Genomic DNA, 23,476 nt, shown 5'->3' on the forward strand with positions numbered 1-23,476 from the left:
CATGGTTGAAAAACCACAATGCAGGATTACCTCAGGTCCCCTTTCTGCTACAAACGTTTATCACCATCATCTAATTTAAGACTTTTACTACCATTTTACTTCTTCCAGCCAAAGAATATTCCATATGTTAATGCTATATGAATCATCAAAGTCCAAATCAAGCAAAATGCAGTTTGTGGCCTGCTCTACATAGCTTGCTCTACCAATTGCTTCTTTTGTAGCTTCTGAGGTTGTGAAAGAGGGATCCTAAAAGTCCCAGACCCATGATGAGAAGTGTCTCAAAAGAATTTGCAGGCTTGGACCCATCTCCTAGTCAAGGGGCAAAGTTTATTAAAAGCAAAGTGAAGCCATTACCGAGCAGGATGAATTCTGAGAGAATCCAATAGAGAAAGTAAGGGAAGGAGATACAGCTTTCAGTCGTAGATATGTTAATTTTATGCCCGGAAGGCAAGTCTAGGAAGTAATTTCCATATAAATTAAGGATGATCTGTTTGGGGGTGCTGTTTCCAAAATCAGAAGACCGAGGACTCATGGGAAGCTCAAGGTCAGGGGACCCCAAAGTCACATTATACTTGCTCCATGAAGAACTTGTATAATATAAATCATTTTTACTTTGTTGTTGGGGGAGAGGGGAACTCCAAGGGGAAATAACGCATTCTTGACCTTTTTGTGTCATGGACCCCTTTGGCAGGTTTAGGGAAAATTACAGATTCCTTCTCAGAATTAAAAAAAAAAAAAACAATCTTAGGAAATGCTACATTTTATTGAGAGGTAACCCCTCCCCCCACACAAGTTCAGAGACTTCTGAATTGATCCCCAATCTAGATGCTGCGGTGCCTGGCGCACCTTGTGTACACTGACCAATTTGCATTCTAGGCTGTTTTGCTCTCGTTTTCAGAAGTACAAGGTAGTTGCACTAAGGTCAAGTATTATTCAATCCAAGCCCAGCACTCTCGCTAAACTCTCCCACCTCCTCTCTCAGCATCCCCGCTCCTCCTTCCTTCCCTCTGCTTTTGCTAAGAAACTTCCTCTCTTCCTCCTGTTCCCCGGTCTCCGTTCTTCTCTCTCAGAGTCACTTCTTCACTCTTTTGCTTCTCCCTCGCGCTCTCCTTCATTTTTCTTCCAACTCTTCCCCACCCCGTCTCTCCCACGTGCCCTCCTACCGCCCCTTCCAGGCTCCCTCCGTGACCCGCCTCCTCGGAGCCCCTCCCCTTCCCCGTTCCGAGTGCCCTCTTCGGGCCCTCTCCTCCAGCCACAAGCTGGCCTCGCGGTCAGCCTCGCGACAGCCTCCCGCCGGCGGTAGGGGCGGGGTTTCCTAGCGCCCTGGCCCCGCCCCTGGGTCTCCCGGAGCTGAGCCGGCGCCACTCACACACTCAGCCGCCATTTTACTGCTAGAGTCCCCAACTGAGGACCCGGTGCTTTCTCGTTTGGGTGGCGGCGGCTCCACTGGCGACCGGCGGCTGCAGCTGCTGGCGGCGGGGCCGGTTCGGGGCGCGGCCGGAGGCTCGGATCAGCGGAGGCAGAGCGAGGAGGGGCGGCCGGGCGGACAGGTGACTGGCCGGGTTCCGGGACAGGTGCGGGTCCGGGGCGCTACCTCCCCAGCCTTGACTTACCCCCCCCCCCCCATTTCCCCGAGCGGGGGCGGGGCCGAGGCTGCTCGGGATCCTCCTTTCACTGGACCTGGGAAGAGGAAGGGAATTGAGGGGGGGGGGGCTCGTTGATCAGGAAAGATGGAGGGGATATTGATTTACTAGAAAAGAGGCGGGGGCCCTCCAGTTCCGAGAGAATGTGGATGGGGTCCCCAAGGCAGGGAGCCCCACCCCCTGCATGTAGAATTGTAATGGCTAGTATTTGTATGAGTCATTCAGCACTTTCCCTGGGGGCGGGATGAGGGGGAGGGAGTTCCTGGCTCCTGGGTACACACCCCCCCCTCGCTCCTGGGGCGATGGACCTTTATCTTGGAATTGGGACCGATTTTCTCCCAAGATAAAAGTCTGGGGGAGCCGGAGATTCGATTCACTTTTCTATTTTGAGTCCCTTGCCGGCACGGTGGGAGCTCTTAATAAATACATATTGATTAGTGGATTAGAAAATTCTAGGTCCAGAATTTTTACCTTTTTAATGTCATTTACCCTTTTGGCAGTTTCGTAAAGATAACCTTCTTCAAACAATGATTTTAAATGAAATTGTATGCAAGGTTTAAAAAAATATTTAATACAGTTTATCTCATTTGATCCTCACACCCACCCTGGGAGGGAGGTACTGTTACTATCCCAATTTTTACTCTTGAGAATGCTCGTTTGACATATCTAGAGTCGCCCAGCTAAAGAAACGTCTGAGCCAGGTCCAGGGCTCTATGGACTGAGCAGCCCACCTGCTTTAAAACTAGTTATAATGAAATAACTTTTAACTATGTTAAAAAAATAATAATTCACAGAACCCTAGTGCTGGGGAAGACCTTGACCGTGTAAATCAGGGGTTCTCAAATTACGGCCCGCGGGGCACATGCGCCCGCTGAGGACGTTTTAGCGGCCCGCTGGCTTATGGCAAATGGGCTGAGGGGCGGAGACAAGAGTGTGAGCTTTTGTTTTTGCTATAGTCCGGCCCTCCCACAGTCTGACGGACATTGAATTGGCCCCCTCTTTAAAAAGTTTGAGGACCCCTGGTAAAGTCTTGAGAGATGTTCCTGAGTCCTTATTACCATCTCACCTCTGTTGATTCCCTCCAATCTTGTTTTTAGGTTTGAATTTGGACCCCAGTAACTTTCTAGATAGATTGCTAAGTGGTGAGTGTATAGAATGGCGATGGATATAGGAATGAGACTGGCTTCATTTGCTGTTAATGTGTACTGTAGTTTTGTTTGTTTGTTTTTAAGTTTAGTCCTGGCTTCTCCATTTGCGCTCGGAAGCATTGTTATACTGATTAATTCAAATGAGTGAATTAGCTAGGGAAGGCAAGGACTGAAAATAGCCAAAAACAGTTCCACTTTTAATTCTTAGGCCTTACTAGTAGTGGTGTTTTTTGTTAATTTGAAGAAAGATGCTTTTATTTTTCTCAATGCATCTTTTGGGTGGGATTCATGATGATAATTGCTATGGTTAAAGAATTCACGGACTGCCCTGCTTCCTGGTAATAAGCTCTTCAGTACTTACGTAGGTAGGTACTTAGACAGCATTCATAATCTATTATCTTTAGCATGTTTGAAGCCTTTCCAACAAGGCAGAAATTACCAGAGGCTATTCTTCAACAGCATAGCCTTTGAAAACCCAATTATAATAAGACTTTGGGGGGAAAGTTTCATCGTAATAACAGTAATAATTTATTGTATATAGCAAACATTCTATCTTCTGTGTTAAAGATTTTCTCATACAGTAGTAGATAGTGGGACTATATTATTCAAACCAGTTCAAGTCTGGCATCTTTTCACACTGCTTTTCTATGTTTTGATTCTAGAAATTCTTTACTCTCAAATTACTTTTAAATAATTTTGTTAGGTTTTTATAGTGTAGTTAGAAAATTTATTAAGTATTTGCTTACTTTGTTCCAAGCACTGTGTCAGGCTCCAGAGAAAAGAGGCAAAAAAAATAAGAAATTGTTTCTTGCTGTGAAGAATTTACATTGTATCCGAGAAACAACTTTACACATAAAAGTAAATACAAAATATATACAAACAAAATTGAAAGTAATCTGAAGGGACATTAGCAGCTGGAGAAGTAATAGGCATTTGAGCTGAGCATTTATTGGAACTAGTGAGGACTAATTAATCCCTTTTACTTTTGTATTGATGCCTTTTGTTTTCTGTTTTTGTTTTTTAATGTCATATACATTTCGCAATATGACCATTCTCCTATGAGTTACATCTCTTAAAGTTTTTGTGAAGTTGGTAAATATAAACAAGAATAAACATGGCAATATACAAAGAATAACGAAAGAAATATATGTGGAATTGAACTTTTGTTTTCTATTTTTTTCATACTATGTACAACTTTTAGAAGGGGGAAATAATTTATATTTACTGTTATTCCTGTACTGTTCTGCTAAATGTGCCTCTTCTACTTATTTTTTAACGATTAATCATTGATGCTCTTTTCCATCTTTTCTCTCTCATTTCCTGACAAATTCCTCTTCTCTCTCCCCCACACAAAAAAAAACCCCCTCCCATTGTAAAATAAAAATACTCAAAACAAATGCAGCCATTACTATGTTTGAAAATGAATCTCCGATGCCTCTCTGTCAAAGGGTGAGAAGCATGATTCATCCTTATTCTTTGGGTGTAGTAAAGGGTCATTTTGTTGACCATTGTCCTTAAGTCTTTCAATTGTTTCTTTATAGTGTTGTATTTCTTTTATGAATTGATCTCCTGATTGGTGAGCCATCCCTTATAATAGAGATTTAAAAAGAAATACATCAGAGCACTTAAGCAAAATTAACTATTTTATTGACTGTATGTGACAGTATATGTAATTAATACTTTACATCCATATAATTAAAAAGTGCTTAGTTTTGTTTTAGTGGTCTATTAAGAATTGCTAAAATCTTGTGTAATTTTCTTGGTTCTGCTTTGTTCTCCATCAGTTTGTCTTTTTTGAAGCATTTTAAACTCTTACTATGTATTGATGGTTTTTACCCAGATAGTATTTTATTACATCTTTGTATATCAATTTGTTTAGTTATTTTCTCATTGATATTCAGATGTTTTGTTTCCAGCACTTTGCTACCCCCACAAAGTGACACAGCCCTTGGGAACTAAGAATTAAGGACCCGATTATGACGATTTTTAATATCTTTCATTGACCATTGAGTGTTTGCCTAGCAGTGGGATCCCTGGGTAGAGTTGTGTGGTCATTATAGTGACTTTTTAAAAAATTTAATTCATAATTTTCTTTCCAGAATGGTCCGGCCAATTCACAACTTTACTAACAGTATATAAGTATATTTTGAGCTAGGAATTCTAAGAGGTAGAGCTGAGGTGTAGAGAAAATGCATTCTAGACATGGCAGATAGGAGATGGAATGTTGTATATGAAGTAGGTAGTTTGACTGGAACAGACAGTTAAAGAATGTATTATATAACAATCCTAGAATGATAAGACTGGATCAAGAGCATTCAGGGTTTTAAATGCTTAACAGTGGAGTTTGTCTTTTAGTCTAAAAGCAATAAAGAAACCACTAAAACTTTTTGAATAGAGGGAGTGATATGGTGAGACTTGTGCTTAGGAATTTCACTGACATCATCTGGAAGATGAATTGAAGAGGTAGTAGACAATATAGGGAAATCAGTTAGAAAGCTAATAAAATAATCCAGTTTAGGGATGATAAGGATCTGACCTACTAGTGACTGTGTGAGTATAATGGAAAATAGGCACATTGAAAAATAAATATTGGATTTGGTATCTGAGGACCTGAATTCACATTTCACCTCTGACTCTTACCATCTGTGTGACCTTGGGCAAATAACTACTTTGAGTCTCAGTTTCTTCATCTGTAAAGTGAGAGGGTAGAATTAAATGAGTTGCCCTTCCAGGTCTAAGCCATGAGTAAGGATAGTGGTATCCATTACAGAAATAGACATATAGTTTTTTTTTTTTTTTCCCTGAGGCTGGGGTTAAGTGTCTGAGATCAAATTTGAACTCGGGTCCTCCTGAATTCAAGGTTGGTGCTCTATCCACTGCGCCACCTAGCTGCCCCAGACATATAGTTTCAAGGGGATGTTGGGGGGTACTAATAGGAGAGGACTGAGTTCTGTTTTGGTTGTATTACATGTTGAATTTGAGATGCCTGATGGACAATTCATTTTGAAGATTTCAAAAGGCAAGTTAGTATGAAACTGGATGTTGGAGAGGGACTGGATATAGAATGGATATATAAGTAAGTCATCTGCAGAAAGATAATAAATGAACCCTGACAAACTGTTGAGATTACCAGAATGCTGTAAAGAGAGAAGTAACAGAATCTTGTGGTGCAACCACTGTAGGAGATGGAATGTGGATGTTGCTGTAGAAATGAACTACAGTGAGAAGACAACTACTACCAAGCCACATTCGATCACGAAAATGCAGAGAAAAGAAAATATCTAGGAAGAAAATGATCAGCAATGTTAAATGCTGTGAAGAGGTCTTCGTTAAAGATAGAGAAAAGGCCATTAAATTCAGCAATTATTGGTTTTAGATAGCAGTTTCATTTGCATGATTAAAAGAAATTGAAAGTGGGAACTAAATAAGGTCAAAGAATACAAAAAGTTTTTGAGTAATTTATGAAAGGGATAATAGTTTGAGGAGGGTGGTAGGATTAAATTAGGGTTTGGGGTTTTTGTTGTTGTTGTTGTTTTTTTTTTTTTTTGAGCCACTTGGATGTCAGTAAACTTGAAAGATTTAAAGTAGTGTCATTGACAGAAATAAGGACGTTTAGAAGAGGATGGGTTCAGTTAATGTTTAGATAATAAGTTCTGTTTTGGATATGAGGTTTGGTTTTTTGTTTTTGTTTTTTAGTTTTCAGCATTCATTTTTTTTCCCCATTACTTCCCCCCATCCAAGGGGGCAGGCAATCTGATGTAGGTTTTATATATATATATATAAAATCATTTTTAACATATTTCCATATTAATCATGTTGGGGAAAAAAAATCAGTACAAAAGGGAAAAACCAGGAGGAAGAAAATAAAACTAAACAAAAAAATCAAAATAATATGCTTTAATCTTCATTTAGACTCCATGTTCTTTTTTCCATTCCATGGCTTGTCTTGTGTCACTGTATTGCTGATCATAGTTGATCATCACTGCACATACCGAATTTAAGTGACTCTGGGATATTCAGTTTGAAATTTCCAGGAGACTCTTAGTAAAGAGGAATTGAAGCTCCTTCGGACACTGGACATAGATATATAGATAAGTGAGTTATTTGAGAGGATTATTAAACCTATAGGAATTGATGAGGTTACTGAAAGAATACTGAGAAAGAAGAGCTGCCCTGTATTCATACATTATAATTACATAAAATAGAATCAGGAGAACTACTTATATAATGACTTTAATGATGTAAAGGACACAATTATATAAGTATATTTTCTGTTAGAATTTATATTTTTCAGCCATAGAGACTTTAACTTTTACCTCCAATTTATTATCACAATGTATGGCACATATTGTAGAATTACTACTTTGTAAGTATGTGCTCATTGAGTTTAGTACCTAGCTTTAGAACCTAAAAGAATATTATTAAGAATTTAGAAAACATCAATGAATATGAATATAAAGAACAGAACTGGGAAAAAGAAAATTGCATATGAATCTGTTTTGTACAGCTTATTTTTTTTAAGGTGTTTATAAACAAGAAGAAGCATGGTGAAGTGGCTAAAGAATATTCCCTAGGGCTCTGTTCTCTATATCCTCTCTGTTTCACTTGGTGATCTCATCAGTTCCTTTGGTTTCAGTTACCACCTGTATACAGAATCTCATATCAACTTATCCAGCTCTAACTTCTCTCTGAAACCTTTTCTTTCCCATCTCCAGTTGCCTTCTGAACATCTCAAAATGGATAGAACTATAGATATTTTAAACTCATGCCCAAAACTGAACTCATCTTTTTTCCAAACCCTTTTCACTTTCAAATTTCCCTATTACTAAAAAACAATAGCCCCCACCCCAAAACAAAACAATGTAAACTACTGTTCTTGAGAAAAGTAGGGAAATTTACAAAAAAGGTAGTTGGGTATGGAGAGAAATATAGCATAATTTTTTACTAGACATGGTAAGTTCTAGGTACCTGGGGAAATCCAGTTCAAAATGTCTAATTGGCGGTTGGAAATGAAGGAATGTACTTTAGGAGCAAGCTATAGATTGGAGAAAATTTTCTGTGTAGAGGTGAAAATTTAAGCTGATGAGAACACCAAGAGAAAAGAGAAGAGGATTTTTACAGAGCCTTCAAATACCTCCATAGTTGTGATCAGGAGATTAAAATTTTTTTATTTTATTTATTGTAGGTGTTACTTTTTCCATTTACATTGTTTTTATTGTATATATTGTTTTCTTTACTCTCCTTAACTTCACTTTGCATTAGGTCATGTAGATCTTTCCATGCTGTTTTTACCACATTCATCACCTCTTACAACTTTTCTCTTCTTAATTCTAAAGAAATAGAAGTTACATAATCATGGACAAACTTTTTTTTTTTTAATAGTTTTTATTTACCAGATATATGCATGGGTAATTTTACATTGACAATTGCCAAACTTTTTGTTCTAATTTTTCCCCTCCCCCCCCAGATGGCAGGTTGACCAATATATGTTAGAGTATAAATTAAATACAATATATGTATACATGTCCAAACAGTTGTTTTGCTGTACAAAAAGAATCGGACTTTGAAATAGTGTACAATTAGCCTGTGAAGGAAATCCAAAATGCAGACAAAATTAGAGGGATTGGGAGTTCTATGTAGTGAGTGGTTCATAATCATTTCCTAGAGTTCTTTTGCTGGGTGTAGCTGGTTCAGTTCATTACTGCTGTATTGGAACTGATTCGGTTCATCTCATCGTTTAAAATGGCCACATCCATCAGAATTGATCATCATATAGTATTGTTGTTGAAGTATACAACGATCTCCTGGTCCTACTCATTTCACTCAGCATCAGTTCATGTAAGTCTCTCCAGGCCTTTCTGAAATCATCCTGTTGGTCATTTCTTACGGAACAATAATATTCACGGACAGACTTTTAATATAAACTCATTATTGTATTTCAAGGTTTGAGAGAAAAAAGATTTTCTACTTGAGGGAGATATCTTAGTGAATCAAGAATGTCTATTTCCATGAATATTGCTTGTCTTAGCTGATGAGGGTATGCTTCTGTTATTGACATCTCCTGAGCTTATACTCACCCAAACATCTACTTGAAGCTTTCCCTTAAACAAACAGGGATTACTTTTTTAAAAATACAAGCTAGAGTTGGATAATTGAATTAGCTTGGGACGTTTCAAAATGAGACCTGTAGAAAATTAGTCAGTATGCTGATATCAAGAAAAATTGAGTGTTTCCTATATACACTGTGGCAACATAAGATAGTGCTTATTTTGGGAGTTTTCCTGTTTTAAGGAAAAGGATGAGTACTTTCTATTAAGTACAAAGTAATCTCTCTCTCTCTCTCTCTCTCTCTCTCTCTCTCTCTCTCTCTCTCTCTCTCTCTCTCTCTCTCTCTCTCTCTCTCTCTCTCTCTCTCTTTGCTTTCTTACCAAAGCAGGTTTCACCTCTGAGGTTTTAGTTCAATCTGACTAGACTTATTAAAGCAACTCTTGTATGCAGATTACAATGGATGCTAGAAATAAGAGATGAAAACTATTTTTTTGCTCAAAGAGTTTACAATTTGAAAAACTCCAATTGTAGTTTCAGTTCTACTCCTTACCCGCTGTGACCTTGGTAATGTCACTTCATCTGCCTGGGAACCTTAATTCCTCTTTTGTATTGAACTAGATGATATCCATGATTCCTTCAAAGATCCTGAAAATACTGTTTGTTATCTTATAATCTCTAAGAAAAGCATATCATAATGTCCACAATTCTTTTGCTGAGTTTTGCTATCATAGCTAAGCAAAATAGACAATATAGAATAAAGGATAAACTTTAATTTAGCCAAATTATCAGTTCATCAATTAAAAGTAACAGTGGTGAAAGTTATACACAAAGTCAATATTAAAAATAAATGTATTATTAAATAAGGAAGGAAGCGACCATAATGTTGCTTAAAGTATCATTTGTCATTTCAGTATACATAAGCCAAGTGTTCATCATACTGGAGAGTTCAAGAATCTAAGATACTGAACACTGTTTGTGACTCTTCTGACCATTTGACATGGTCAGTTCTGAATCAGAATAGGAACACTTTCTGAACACTAATCATTTCAGACTTATTAAACTGATGGAAGCTTGAAAGTTGTTTGACAATCTTCATGTTTCTAGAATATTTATGTTATATAACAGTAATAATTATACCATTATCATAGCTGATTACAAAAATACAATATGCATTTCCCCCAATAAGTTAGTAATAGAGTCTGTTCTTTGTTTTGAGTAATTATTTAGGAAATACTGCATAATTTATTTTCAAGTCACTGAAAATATGATTTTCTATGTGAGTCAACACAATTATGTTTTTAGAATTAATATGGTCTTGTTACAAATGGAAAATCCAAGAAGATTTTTAAAAGTAAAATTAAAAGAGTATAATTAACTGTAAATAACTCAATGTAAAATCAAAAAGGAACACTAGACAATTCATTTGGGAGGGTGAAGTGATTTGTTCAGGGTCATACAGCTTGTAGATGTCTGAGGCTAGATTTGAACTCTAGAGCAGTGGTCCTCAAACTTTTACAATAGGGGGCCAGTTCATTGTCCCTCAGACTGTTGGAGGGCCGGGTTATAGTAAAAAAAATGAAAATTCACACTCTGTCTCCACCCCTCAGCCCTTTGCCATAACTTGGCAGGCCACATAAATGTCCTCAGTGGGCTGCATCTGGCCCTCGGGCTGTAGTTTAAGAACTCCTACTCTAGAGGATGAGTCTTCCAAACTCTACAGTCAGCACTCTATCCATGGAACCACCTAGCTGCTCTCATCTTGCCTCGCTTCCATTCATTTGATAATTATTACAAGACTGCTAGTATTGTGTACAGTGTTCTCCTGATTCTGTTAACTTAATTTTATATCAGTTGTCTTTCTGGTTTTTCTGTAACTATCCTGTTAATCATTTCTTACACCATAATTTCTATTTCTATCATTTGCCACAGTTTGTTCAGCAATTTCCAGTTAATAGCATCCCCTGAATTTCCTTTTTTTTTTTTTTTTTGACCACCACACAAAGAGCTGTTAGGTAAGCATATATAAGTCTTTCTTTAGTTGTCTTTTTCTGTTCAACCTAATAGTTGTTGATGGAGAAATTAAAGAACATGCATATTTTTATAGCCCTTTGGGCATAGTTCTAAATTATTCTCTATAATGTTGAATAGTTCATAGCTCTACCTACAACTCAGTAAATTTTCATATGGTGGTACCTCAGAGTTTTAATTTGCATTTTTCTAATTAATAGTGATTGAGAGTATTTTATCATAAATATTGATTTACTTGATTTATTTATCTGAAAACTACCATTTCATGTCCTTTGACCATTTGTAGATTGGGGAATTGCTTGTGTTTTTATAAATTTGGCTCAATGCCTACAAGGGACATAAGACAGGCACAAAAAGTGGCACTGCCCACTATGGGTACACTGGCATAAGAAGCTCTCTGGAGCTTTGTGCCAAGTGCTTTGTCAATATTCTCAGACTGGGACAACATGGGCAAATCTTCAACTCCCCAGAAACTCAGTTTCCTCGTCTATAAAATAAGGGGTTCAGACTACATGGTGTCATGATGTATAGACTTCTGATATTGGACAGAGGTGAGGGACTCTCCTATTCTGAACATTGATCTCATTACAGTAGCCCCAGTTTATAAAAGATAATTTTCCAGTTTGGGGATCCTATTGCTATCCAGCAGTCAAAATCTGTGGTCCTAGATTGAAAGCTAGAGGATCTAGTACACACAAAAAAAGTTTGGTGGTTTCTAGAACAGGGGAATGGGGAAAAGTAGCATTTTGGGAGTATTGGCAGCACATAGAGAATGGAGACTTGTTCCCATTGTTTCCAGGGTTACCTCCAGATTCTGTTTCTTCATCTGGCTAAATAAGTTATGGTAAATGAATAAATGGAAATATTAAATATTATTGTTCCATAAGAAACAGTCAGCAGGCTGATTTCAGGAAAACTTGGAAAGACTTACATGAATTGATGCTGAATGAAGTGAGCAGAACCAGGAGAACATTGTACAGAGTAACAAGATTATATGATGATCAACTCATGGACTTGGCTTTTTTCAACAGTGAGGTGAATCAAGGCTATTCAGTTGATTTGGGATGGAGAATGCCATCCAGAGAGAGAGAGAATTTCGGTGGAATTAAACATAGTATTTTCACCTTGTTGTTGTTTGTTTGTTTATTGTTGTTTTTTCCTTTCTTGTGTTTTTTTCCCTTTTGAGCTGATCTCACGCAGTATGATGAATGTGGAAATATGTTAGAAGAATTGCATATATTTAACTAATATTGGATTGTCTTGAAGAGGGGAAGACAAAGTTTTGCAAAAGTAAATGTTGATAACTATCTTTGCATGTATTTGAAAAAAATACTATTTAATTTTTTTTTAATTTCCCACAGTTTCTTGCTTCTCTTCTACCTTTGATTGTGTTGGTTTTGTTTGTGCATTGTGAAATTAACATCTTTTTAATTTCATGTAATCAGAATTTTCCATTGTACTTTCTGTGATCCTTTGTGTCTTTGTTTAAGCTCTTCTCTTGTTCCTAGATCTGATAGGTAAATTTTTCTGTTCTCCCCTCTCCTAATGTACTTATTATATAAATAGTAATAAATCTAAATCATATGCCCATTTTTGACTTTATCTTGGTATGTGGGGTGAGATATTGGTCTATGCCTGTTTTTTTTTTTTAAGTCATAGTAGATTTTTATTTTTCAAAATAAATGCAAAGCTTTCAACATTCACTCTTGCAAAATTAAGACAACTCTGAGATACCACTATACACCTATCAGATTGGCTAAGATGACAGGAACAAATAATGATGAATATTGGAGGGGATATGGGAAAACTGGGACACTGATACATTGTTGGTGGAGTTGTGAAAGAATCCAGCCATTCTGGAGAGCAATTTGGAACTATGCCCAAAAAGTTATCAAACTGTGCATACCCTTTGACCCAGCATTGCTGTTATTGGGCTTATATCCCAAAGAAATACTAAAGAGGGGAAAGGGAACTGTATGTGCCAAAATGTTTGTGGCAGCTCTTTTTGTAGTAGCTAGAAACTGGAAGTTGAATGGATGTCCATCAATTGGAGAATGGTTGGGTAAATTATGGTATATGAAGGTTATGGAATATTATTGCTCTGTAAGAAATGACCACCAGGAGGAATACAGAGAGGCTTGGAGAGACTTACATGAACTGATGCTGAGTGAAATGAATAGAACCAGAAGATCTCTGTACACTTCAATGTTGTATGAAGATGTATTCTGATGGAAGTGGATATCTTCAACATAAAGAAGATCCAACTCACTTCCAGTTGATCAATGATGGACAGAAATAACTATACCCAGAGAAGGAACACTGGGAAGTGAATGTAAATTGTTAGCACTACTGTCTATCTACCCAGGTTACTTACACCTTCGGAATCTAATACTTAATGTGCAACAAGAAAATGGTATTTACACACATATATTGTATCTAGGTTATATTGTAACACATGTAAAATGTATGGTATTGCCTGTCATCGGGGGGAGGGAGTGGAGAGAGGAGGGGATAATTTGGAAAAATGAATACAAGGGATAATGTTATTTTAAAAAAAAATTGCTCATGCATATATACTGTGAGGAAAAAAAACAAAAAAAACCATTCACTCTTGCAAAACCTTATGTTCCAAATTTTTCTCCCTCTGTTCCCACCTTCCCCCTCCCCTAGACAGCAAGTAATTCAGTATGTGTTTAATATGTGCAATTTTATAAACATATTTCCACATTAATCATATTGTGTAAGAAAATCAAGGTACATTTTATATTCTTTTTATAAATATTCTTCCATTTCATTTAAGTTAATCAAATTTGTTGGCCCATAATTGGACAAAATAATTTCTAATATTTCCTTTATTTATTGTAGGTTTTTAACTTTTTGGATATCGGCAATATGATTTTCCTCCATTTTTTAAACAAGTTAGGTAATCATTTGTTTAAAAAAAAATAAATCCAGTTTTAACATTAAATTCCTATTTTTATGCTTAGTTTTTTTATTTTAATGTATAGCTTTTACTAGATTTTTTTCCATTGTTTTGGCCATTGTTTTTTATTTCATTGAATAGTTTTTAAAGCTATATATTTTCCCCTAAGGAATTAGTGTAGTTGCATCCAAAAGTTTGGGTCTGTACTTCATTATTGTTATTTTCTACATAGAACTCACCTAATATAACTGTAATTTATTCTTGAATTTATCAATTCTTTGGGATTAAGTTCATCTTCATTAAATTTGTCTTTTCTTCAAATGCCCTTTATTGGCCATAATTTATTATTTTCTTCTGAATTTAATAAACAATAAAAAAGAAGGGGAAATAATATTTCTAGATAAAATATAGAACAGAAAGTTTTATTTATGAAAATATGAATCTATTATATATAGCTTCCCTTTTTTAAAAGTATATAATAAATTCAGCTGTCCTTGAAATTTGAAATAATGTCCTGCTTGTGTTTCCTTTGGTTTTCCATGTGGGCACTTTGTCCTTGTCTGAATTTTGGTCTTCCCTATCACCATGGTAACTTTGTATGGCTAACGCCCTTTTCAGTTTCTTGCTCATTTTCTTTCTATCTTTTCCCCTCCTATTTTGTGGCTTTTGAAGTCAAGCTCTGTTCTTGAGGTATAGAGTGTACTGACCCAAGCTTCTTGTGCCACTCTGAGTCTTGGCTTTTGAGCACAGGGTTATGTGCTTATATTGGTGTCTTGCTCACATCAGCAGATAATCGCCCTACCTGCTCGCTCTAATTTATAGCCTGGTTTTCTAGATTGGCAGTTTGCTTTCTGTGCTGAGACTGAAGACTGCCCAATCGGTCTGCTCTGCTACTGAGCCAGAACTGAGGATCTCAGTTGTTGATCTTTTTTTTTTTTTTTTTCCCCAGGTATAAACTATGGAGGGTTTTTAAAATTTATTTTTTTTCCTTTTTTTTTTTTTTATTAATTTTATAATTATAACTTTTTTTGACAGTACATATGCATAGGTAATTTTTTTTGTTTTGTTTTGTTTTTTACATTATCCCTTGTACTCCCTTCTGTTCTGAGTTTTTCCCCTCCTTCCCTCCACCCCCTCCCCTAGATGGCAGGCATTCCCACACATATTAAATATCTTATAGTATGTCCTAGGTACAATATATATGTGCAGAACCGAATTTTGTTGTTGTTGTTGCAAAGGAAGAATTGTATTCGGAAGGTAAAAATAATCTGGGAAGAAAAACAAACAAACAAAATGCTCACAGTTTATACTCATTTCCCAGTGTTCCTTTTCTGGTTGTAGCTGATTCTGTCCATCATTGATCAATTGGAATTGGATTAGCTCTTCTCTATGTTGAAGAGATCCACTTCCATCAGAATACATCCTCATACAGTATCATTGTTGAAGTGTATAATGATCTCCTAGTTCTGCTTGTTTCACTCAGCATCAGTTGATGTAAGTCTCTCCAAGCCTCTCTGTATTCCTCCTGTTGGTCATTTCTTACAGAACAATAATATTCCATAACATTCATATACCATAATTTACCTAACCATTCTCCAATTGATGGACATCCACTCATTTTCCAGTTTCTAGCCACTACAAAAAGGGCTGCCACAAATATTTTGGCACATACAGGTCCCTTTCCCTTCTTTAGTATTTCCTTGGGATATAAGCCCAGTAGTAGCATTGCTAGGTCAAAGGGTATGCACATTTTGATATCAGTTGTTGATCTGCTGTGATTAAGATTCTTTCATTGGCTTTCCTAGGCACTGAGTTGGGCTGAATACCCCTTTCACCCTAGTGAAACTGACCTTCCAATCAGTTGTCCTTCCAATTTATCTTGACCTATAGAATGGTTTCATTTTGCAAGACTGTTCAAAGGTTTGATTTTATGTGATTTTTGAGGGAAACTGGAAAACCTTGAGCCATTTCATGGTTTGGCTCTGCCTCTGGAACTCATCACTTTTTTTTTTTTTTCTTTTTTCAGTTTAATAATAGGCAAAGATCTATCATCTAACTTTTTGCAAAATTCTGTTTATGTCCTTTCATGCTTTTTGGAGGGAGAGGGAAAGAAAGGAGTAAAAATTGGTACATATATGAAATCCCTTCTTTGCTATCCATTTCACCCTATATGAACTTTTTAAATTCATCAGTTCTATGTCGTTAGACATGGATGAGTGAAATGCATTAATGTCATTTACCCTGCTTATCTTTTTTAACCGTGATTCTTTGTCTTGTCTGAGATTATGATTACTATCCTCATTTTCCTAAATTCTTAAGAAGCATATTAAATTCTGTGTCAGGTTCTTGTTTTTATTTTATGTGAATTTTTGTTTCAAATGTTGGTCTTAATAATCCATTCTATCCTCTTTTTTTTATGGGTGAGTCTATCTTATTCCTGTTATTATTTATAGTGATTAATTGTATATGTTAATCTATCATAACTTGCTATTTTTTTCTCTTTCCTCACCTCTTTCAATCCACATTTGTTTTTTTTGTTTTGTTTTGTTTTTTGGGTTTTTTTTGCTGAGGCAATTGGGGTTAAGTGACTTACCCAGAGTCCTACAGGTAGGAAGTGTTAAGTGTCTGAGGTCAGATTTGAACTCTGGTCCTTTTGACTTCAGGGCTGGTGCTGTATCCACTGCACCACCTAGCTGCCCCTCAATCCACATTAGTAAGATAAAATTGAAATGATCTGTTTTTATTTCTGTACCCTTCCTTTCTTCATCAAATTAAGGTCCTAACCCCTGGTTCTTGTCATTTTTTTATTCTTTTAAATTTTTCATTCATTTTCTGCCCTGCAAACTTGAAGGTTATATTGTAGCCACTACTCCTTCCACAGCTCTGCTTTCTTTCCTTTTGTTAGCCCTTTTTTATTTTATTATTGTTTCATTTATTTCATTATTAGCTTGTGTGTGTGTGTTTTCAGAGCCTTTTTGTGTGTGTGTATGTGTATATGTATGTGTGTGTGTTTTCAGAGCCTTCCTTTATCAAGTTCAGATTAATAGTGAGTCTTTTGAGATGCAGTTTATGCATTGTTCCCAACACCCCCCCCTCCCTGCAGTGTGTTTACATACTCTTCTACTATACTGCAGTATGAAGAAAAACTTGGTTTTTCTATCTTATTTCTCATTTCTTTCATAGTGTATCCCTTTCTCTCTCCTTTTTCTTTTAAAATAAACAAAATAAAACAAAATCATACCTAAACCCTTTTTTTTTTGTCTTTATTGATTCATTTTGTGACTTGAAGACAATAAAGGACTATTCTGAATATAGTTTTCTCCCTTATTAAATGTAAATACATAAATGAAATGGCAGAGATATTCAGTAAGTACTTATAAATTAAGTAAATATTATGAGAAAGTGATGCTACTTGCTTATCATGTGATATATTTAGATAACTCAGTTCTCTATTTATGAATAAATCATTCCAGAAGCTTACTTTCTATTTTTTTCTATTTTTCATTGTTGATCCAGGAAGAATTTTGGTGTTGGAGAATGACAGCAACTCCATTCCTTAATTCAAATACTTTTCTGCAAGATTTACTTTCTACATACTGGTTCAATTGAGCTTTTCTTTAAGCTCCACTTTTCTTGTAAGTTTATAATTTATCCTTCATTGAGTATTTTGAATATTGAGATATAGTAACATTATTGTATTGCAGACATGTAATGAATTTAGTAGCTCTAAATTCCTGATGTATTTTCTACTTGGATTGATGATCATAATTTGTTATAAGAAAATGGAGTATTTCATTACATATATTAATTCTAAATATATTATGTATTTTTCCAGTACTCTAGAAATTGAAAAAAACAAGGAGGTTTTGATGTTTTGTGTGGCACCTTCTGAATTAGGAACCATCATGAATGTACCTAAGGGTGGTCTGGTGTTGTTTTCAGCTAATTCCAACTCATCTTGTATGGAACTTTCAAAGAAAATTGCTGAGTGAGTATTAAATTTGCTGTTCCTACCTATTTGACAATACTTTAAACTTAGTGGGTAAAGTAGCATTGATATTAAGATTCAAATGACTATTTAAAGATAACATTTTAAAAGTTGATGTAGTTATTGGTGATATGTTTAAAATGTTATTGACTTTAAATATTTCCAAATATTCTAACATTTAGGTAAAAAAAATTATCAGGATTATTTGTCACTATTTGGAAAGACTTGTTTCTCTTATCAAAATTGACTTTTTATATTCCAATATAATTTTAGAAAGTTTGCTTCCCATTATATTTAATTTTATCAAATTTTCTACTATTTGATCTTTCATGGATTAATTTTTAATGGCAAGAATGAGCTTTCTGTTTGTTAACTTTTCCCTTCTCTTTTATAGGAGGCTGGGGGTGGAAATGGGCAAAGTTCAAGTTTACCAGGAACCAAATAGAGGTGAGCAATAATATTCTGCTCTTATCCTATTAATTTCTCTGTGACACAGTTGATTGTTTCAAATTTCTTTTGATTTTATCATTGAGTTAGTCTCTATATTAATAACTGATTTGAAAATTTTGACTCGGTAAGTCACTTCAAAATATGGTAGAAATCTATAGGCATTTGTTAAATAGCCTTTTATGTTTCTGGCATTGTGCTGGGCACTGGAGATACAAAAACAAAAATAAAATAGGCCTCTGCACTCCAAGGACTTGCATTTCCTTGGAGGAGACATGTACATAATTAAGTATCTGTAATTGGTTTTTTTGAACCAAATCTATTATTTCATCAGTATTGGCATCTGTTGGTTAGGTACCTTCTTTACCAATGTAGATTAGTACCTTCTTTGCAATTTATCTTACAGAGTTGCTTAGGACACCAAGAGATGCTATATTATAATAACATAGACCTTAAAGTTCTTTGAAGGTCATTGAAGCCAATTTCATTTTGTTGATGAAAAAACTAAATCAACAAGAAGTTAAATGATTTATCTAAAATCCCATAACTAGTAAGTGTCTGAGGGGAATCTGAACCCAATGTACAATAGATTTAATGCTCTTTCCACTACACTCTGTTACTTCCAGCTTATTCATAAAGCAAATGCTTAACTGGTCAGTTAACTGACTGAATTGACCTGTCAGTTTAGTGAAAATGCTTGAATCAACTATGCATTTAGTGAATTTTAGTCAATTATATTATTCTTTGTTCACTACTTTTACAACAGTTGCCACATAAATATTATGAAAATGTATTAACAAAATTATTTTTTAATATAGTGGGAAGATTTGGAATCAGAGGACCTGAAATTGAATCCCAACTCTGGTATTTATTACTTTTGTGATGTTGGGCAAGTCACTTAATTTTTCTGTGCCCTAGTTTTCTTATGTCAGAAATAGAAATTGGGCTAGACAGTCTCAGAGCTCTTTAAGTAATTTAATTTCCTTTAATTTAATTTGCTATTTTGTGGGAAGAGCCGATGAAAGTTTTTTATTTTGTTTTGTTTTTTAACAGAAACTGACTTGATTAGAAGGATTTTTATATGGCTGATTTGAGTCTTGTAGTAATTCTGTAATAATCCTGTGAGATAGCTAATTTTCCCAAATAATTTTTTATAGATGAGGAAACTTGAAGCTTCAGTGATTTGCCCTGATTAAATCAGCTAGTGGTTGGGTTTTTTTTAAGCTAGGTACATGAAGACAAGCATAATTGAGGTTTTAAGACTAGCAACTAGGAAATGGCACATAAAATCTTGATTGCTTACTGATACTTAAGCTTGTAAGGGAAACAAAGTTAAAATGAGGCAATAATTCCTTCTTCAAAAATAGTTTTATCACCAAAACACCCTCAGTCAGGTAGGTGAGTACAATAATAATCATAAGAAAGCCATAAACTTCAATAATTAGTTTAAATGAAGCATATATTTATAGAAGAAAAAAATTTTAGACCCTTTTTTTGTTGTTGTTGCAATTTTCTGTATAATGAATATGTATGTTGTAATTGTTTCTTTGTATATAGGTATTTCTTTGTATATTTTTTCATATTTTTTGCTTTGTAACACAGTAATATTCCATTTCAGTGGTATAATACAGTTTAACCATATATTAATAGTAAGACCCAAAACCTATTTCCAATTTTTATTTTAATGTGGAATTTTCTGCTGGTGATACAAATCACCCACTTAGTAATTTATAGTCTTATCGATATGCTTGAAATACTAGAAAGGGGAAAGGAATAAGAATTTATATTGTTATTCAATTGTTTTTCATTCCCCATTTCTTGGGGACTCTTTGAGACCTCATTTGGGGTTTTCTTGGCAGAGATACTGGAGTAGTTTATTACTGTCTTCTCCAGCTCATTTTATAGATGAGGATATTGAGGCAGAGTTGTTATTTGCCCAGGGTTACACAGCTAGTAAATGACTGAGGCTGGATTTGAACTCAAGAAAAGGAGTCTTTTTGGTTCTAGGCTTGATACTATCCATTGTACCATCTAACTGCCCTCAAATATTTATATAGCATCTATTTGTGTACCAGGCACTGTGTTTAGTGAGATTTAACTAATATCTCATTTGATCCTCACAACAACACTTTGAGGTAGTTATCCTCATTTTGTAGGTGAAAAAACTGAAACAAACAAAATAAAAGATTAACTGACTTGTCCAGGGTCACACAACTAAGTGTTTTAGGATAGTCTTCCTGATCCCAGTTCCAGTGCTCCATTCTCTGTACCATCTAGTGATTGTTTGAGAGACAGAATTTCAATCTAGATAGTCCTATATCATGCTTCCTTTTACTTTTATATGTAGAAATTTTTTTCTCCCTGTAATATCTCAATTGATGGCTGTAACATCATTTTATTAATAAATATGCTGTGTTTCAGAATAATGTTGTGCTATATTGCCTTCCATAAGATTGTAACAAATCATAATGTCACATATAGTGGTATATTAAAATTTGTGTATTTTTTCTCTACAACTCTACTGACATTGATTTTTTTTTTTTGGTGGGCGGGGTCATTTTAAAAGGTATGTTAACCTGGAAGTTATTTTTGTTTGTGTTTGTTGGAGTGGGTTCTAGTTTCTGTGTTGAGTCCTCCTTACTCTTGATGTTATTACCTGCCATGGAGTTAATTCATCTGTATGCAAATTACTTGCCAGTATGATCGCTTTCATGATTGCTGTCTTCATTGCCAGTTCCAGTTGGATATTTTCATATTGATGTCCAATAGTCAACCTAAACTTATCTTGTTCAAAACGTAACTCTGTCTTTCCTCCTAAACTCTCTCCTCTTCCTAAAATCCATGACTGTATTGGGAGTACCACTATCCTTCAAATCACCAAAATTTGCTACCTCAAAATGATTCTTGACTCTTCCTCTCAACATCCATATTCAGTCAGTTACCATATCTTACTGATTATATCATGACTAGTTGTGGTCTCTTTGTTTAGATAGATTTTAACATTCACTTGGAATATTGCAATAGCCTCCTGAAAAAGCTTCTCATTGGTTTTTCTACATTACAGTTAGTTTTCCCTCTCCAATCTATCCACCATGATACTGCCAGTTCCCAAAGAACTGACTAGCTCCCAGCCTGTTTTTAGCATTTAAAGACCTTCAGTCTTGCCCCAGGCTTGCCTTTAAAATGTTTTTCTTATTTTATTATGAATTAAACAGTCATCAACAAACATATAACAAAATATCAACAAACATATAACAAAAGATTTGTTATGAAACAATGAATTTCTCTTAGAATCACAAGGACCATAACTCTTATTTACAGGATGTATCAGCTCTCTGATATGTTCATTTGCATTTTATGCATAGCATTATGAGTTATGTTATTTCTTCCCAGTAAATCATAAGCTTGTTAAAAACCAGAATTATTTTTGTCTTTTTATCTCTAAGTTATAGCACAAGCTACCTTGGGCTTGAAAGTTGCTTATTTAGTGATTGAATACATTTAAATAAATTTTGAGAGATATTACAATTTGTATAACATAGTACTTTTGAAAACACTTTATGAAATACTTGGTTTTTGCATCCTGGAGAATTTAAGCCTTTTTCTATAATGTGGCTAGAGCATTATGATATAATTAAATAATGGAGAGGGGAATTGCATGATCTCCTTTGTCAAAAGTGAAAAATCTTCTATAAGGTGACGAGTCATTAAGTTCCTTTTCTCCTTGTGAAGGTAGGAAGAAAAAATAATTTAGGGATGAGGGTTGGACTTGTGATTTCATTAATATAGGGGAGCTCTTTTAGATAAAGACATTTTCTGTAGGTCATATTGACACATTTATGTACCTAGATTTTCATAAAAGTATTAAAGAGTTTTATCTTATGTTTATTATCTTTGTTTTATATCAATACTGTGACAATTAAGCCTGTGAATCAGTTATTTATAATCTCTGTACTGTTTAATAGACTAATCCTGAAGACTGTATTTTTGTATTTAAAAAAAATAATATTAAAATTTCTTTATGTTTTTAATTAGAAACAAGAGTTCAAATTCAAGAATCTGTCAGAGGAAAAGATGTTTTTATCATCCAAACTATTTCAAAGTGAGTAACAATTGGCATATATGTCTTAGTTACTACTTTGTTTAGTGTTGCACGGTAATACTATAATAAGATTTGCATCTTAGAAGAATTATGACTTTGTGTTTTAAGTGGGGGAAAGAGATAGTATTAAATACATTGATGTATTTGCATTAAAGGAGCTAACATGCGTTCTTTTTGCTTGGTATTATAATTTTATGTAAATTTCTGCTTTTTAAATTTTTTAGTAAGGCATTACTAGTTGTCTCAAGTGTTTGGGGTACTATTTACTTATAATGTAGCTTGCTAACATATCTTAGAATAAAGCTAGAATCTTAAACATAAGTAACGGTGTTTTATTCTCCAAAAGCAAAAATGAAAGCAACTGATTTTCATTTACAAGATTACAAAAGAATGTGCTTAAGCAGTTTATGTTTTACTTTGTTGCTATTCTTGATTCTTGTTTTTAATTATAGTATCATCCCAAATATACTTAGGATGATTCAGTTCATTATTGGATCTAATAGTTTGACTTTGGAGTTTAAATCTAGTATAGGATAGTTCATTCAATTTCCTTTTTCCTTTTTTTTTTTTTTTTTTTTTTTTTTGTTCTTCTCTGAATACACACATGTATATGTCATAAAGTGCCTTTTTAAATGAGTTTTGTTTATTCAAAACAGTGATTTAAACAAAAAGCCTCGTTTCTTATTTTTTTGCTTCAAATTCTAAAAATTAGAGCATCTTATATTGAATGTGTATATATGTAACCTGCTGAATAATATTGAAAAAATGTGAGAAATATTTGTTTAAAATAATCTTTATTCCATTTAAGAGGAAATTGTCAGGGAATGGATATCTAAAACAGAATTTTAACCTTTTTATGTTATGAACTCCTTTGGCAGTCTGGTATAAACTATAGATCCCTTCTCAAAATATACTTTAAAATTCAATTTAAATTAAAAAAAATACATAGGATTACAAACAAAACTACATCTATTGAAATAGAGCTATCAAAATGTTTTTAAAAACTAGTTGTTAAGAACTCAGGGGATAGAGGGATTGAAGATTATTGTCTCTTTATATTTTAAATTTCCTCTTTCATAGTCATTATCACAAAAGGTGCCAAGTTGGTAGTGGGAATGGAATCTCCTGTTTAGGAGACCCTTCCATTTA

General features: G+C 34.8%; 1 protein-coding gene across 2 annotated transcripts in view; it reads left to right on the forward strand.

Annotated features, from left to right (window-relative positions):
• The first annotated feature begins 1,218 nt into the window (after positions 1–1,218).
• PRPSAP2 (phosphoribosyl pyrophosphate synthetase associated protein 2) overlaps positions 1,219–23,476 on the forward strand; it is a 49,894-nt gene continuing 27,636 nt past the window's right edge. The window contains exons 1-5 of one of the 2 annotated variants that reach the window (XM_074281709.1): positions 1,219–1,550; positions 17,307–17,425; positions 17,626–17,778; positions 18,173–18,225; positions 22,261–22,327. In XM_074281709.1, the coding sequence (XP_074137810.1) occupies positions 17,660–17,778; positions 18,173–18,225; positions 22,261–22,327 (239 nt within the window). In that variant the 5' untranslated portion in view covers positions 1,219–1,550; positions 17,307–17,425; positions 17,626–17,659. Of the gene's footprint in view, positions 1,575–17,306; positions 17,426–17,625; positions 17,779–18,172; positions 18,226–22,260; positions 22,328–23,476 lie in introns of both variants that reach the window. The other variant, XM_074281710.1, reaches the window with a different exon arrangement.

The sequence above is a fragment of the Sminthopsis crassicaudata genome, chromosome 1, assembly GCF_048593235.1.
Source record: "Sminthopsis crassicaudata isolate SCR6 chromosome 1, ASM4859323v1, whole genome shotgun sequence".
NCBI lineage: Eukaryota > Metazoa > Chordata > Mammalia > Dasyuromorphia > Dasyuridae > Sminthopsis > Sminthopsis crassicaudata.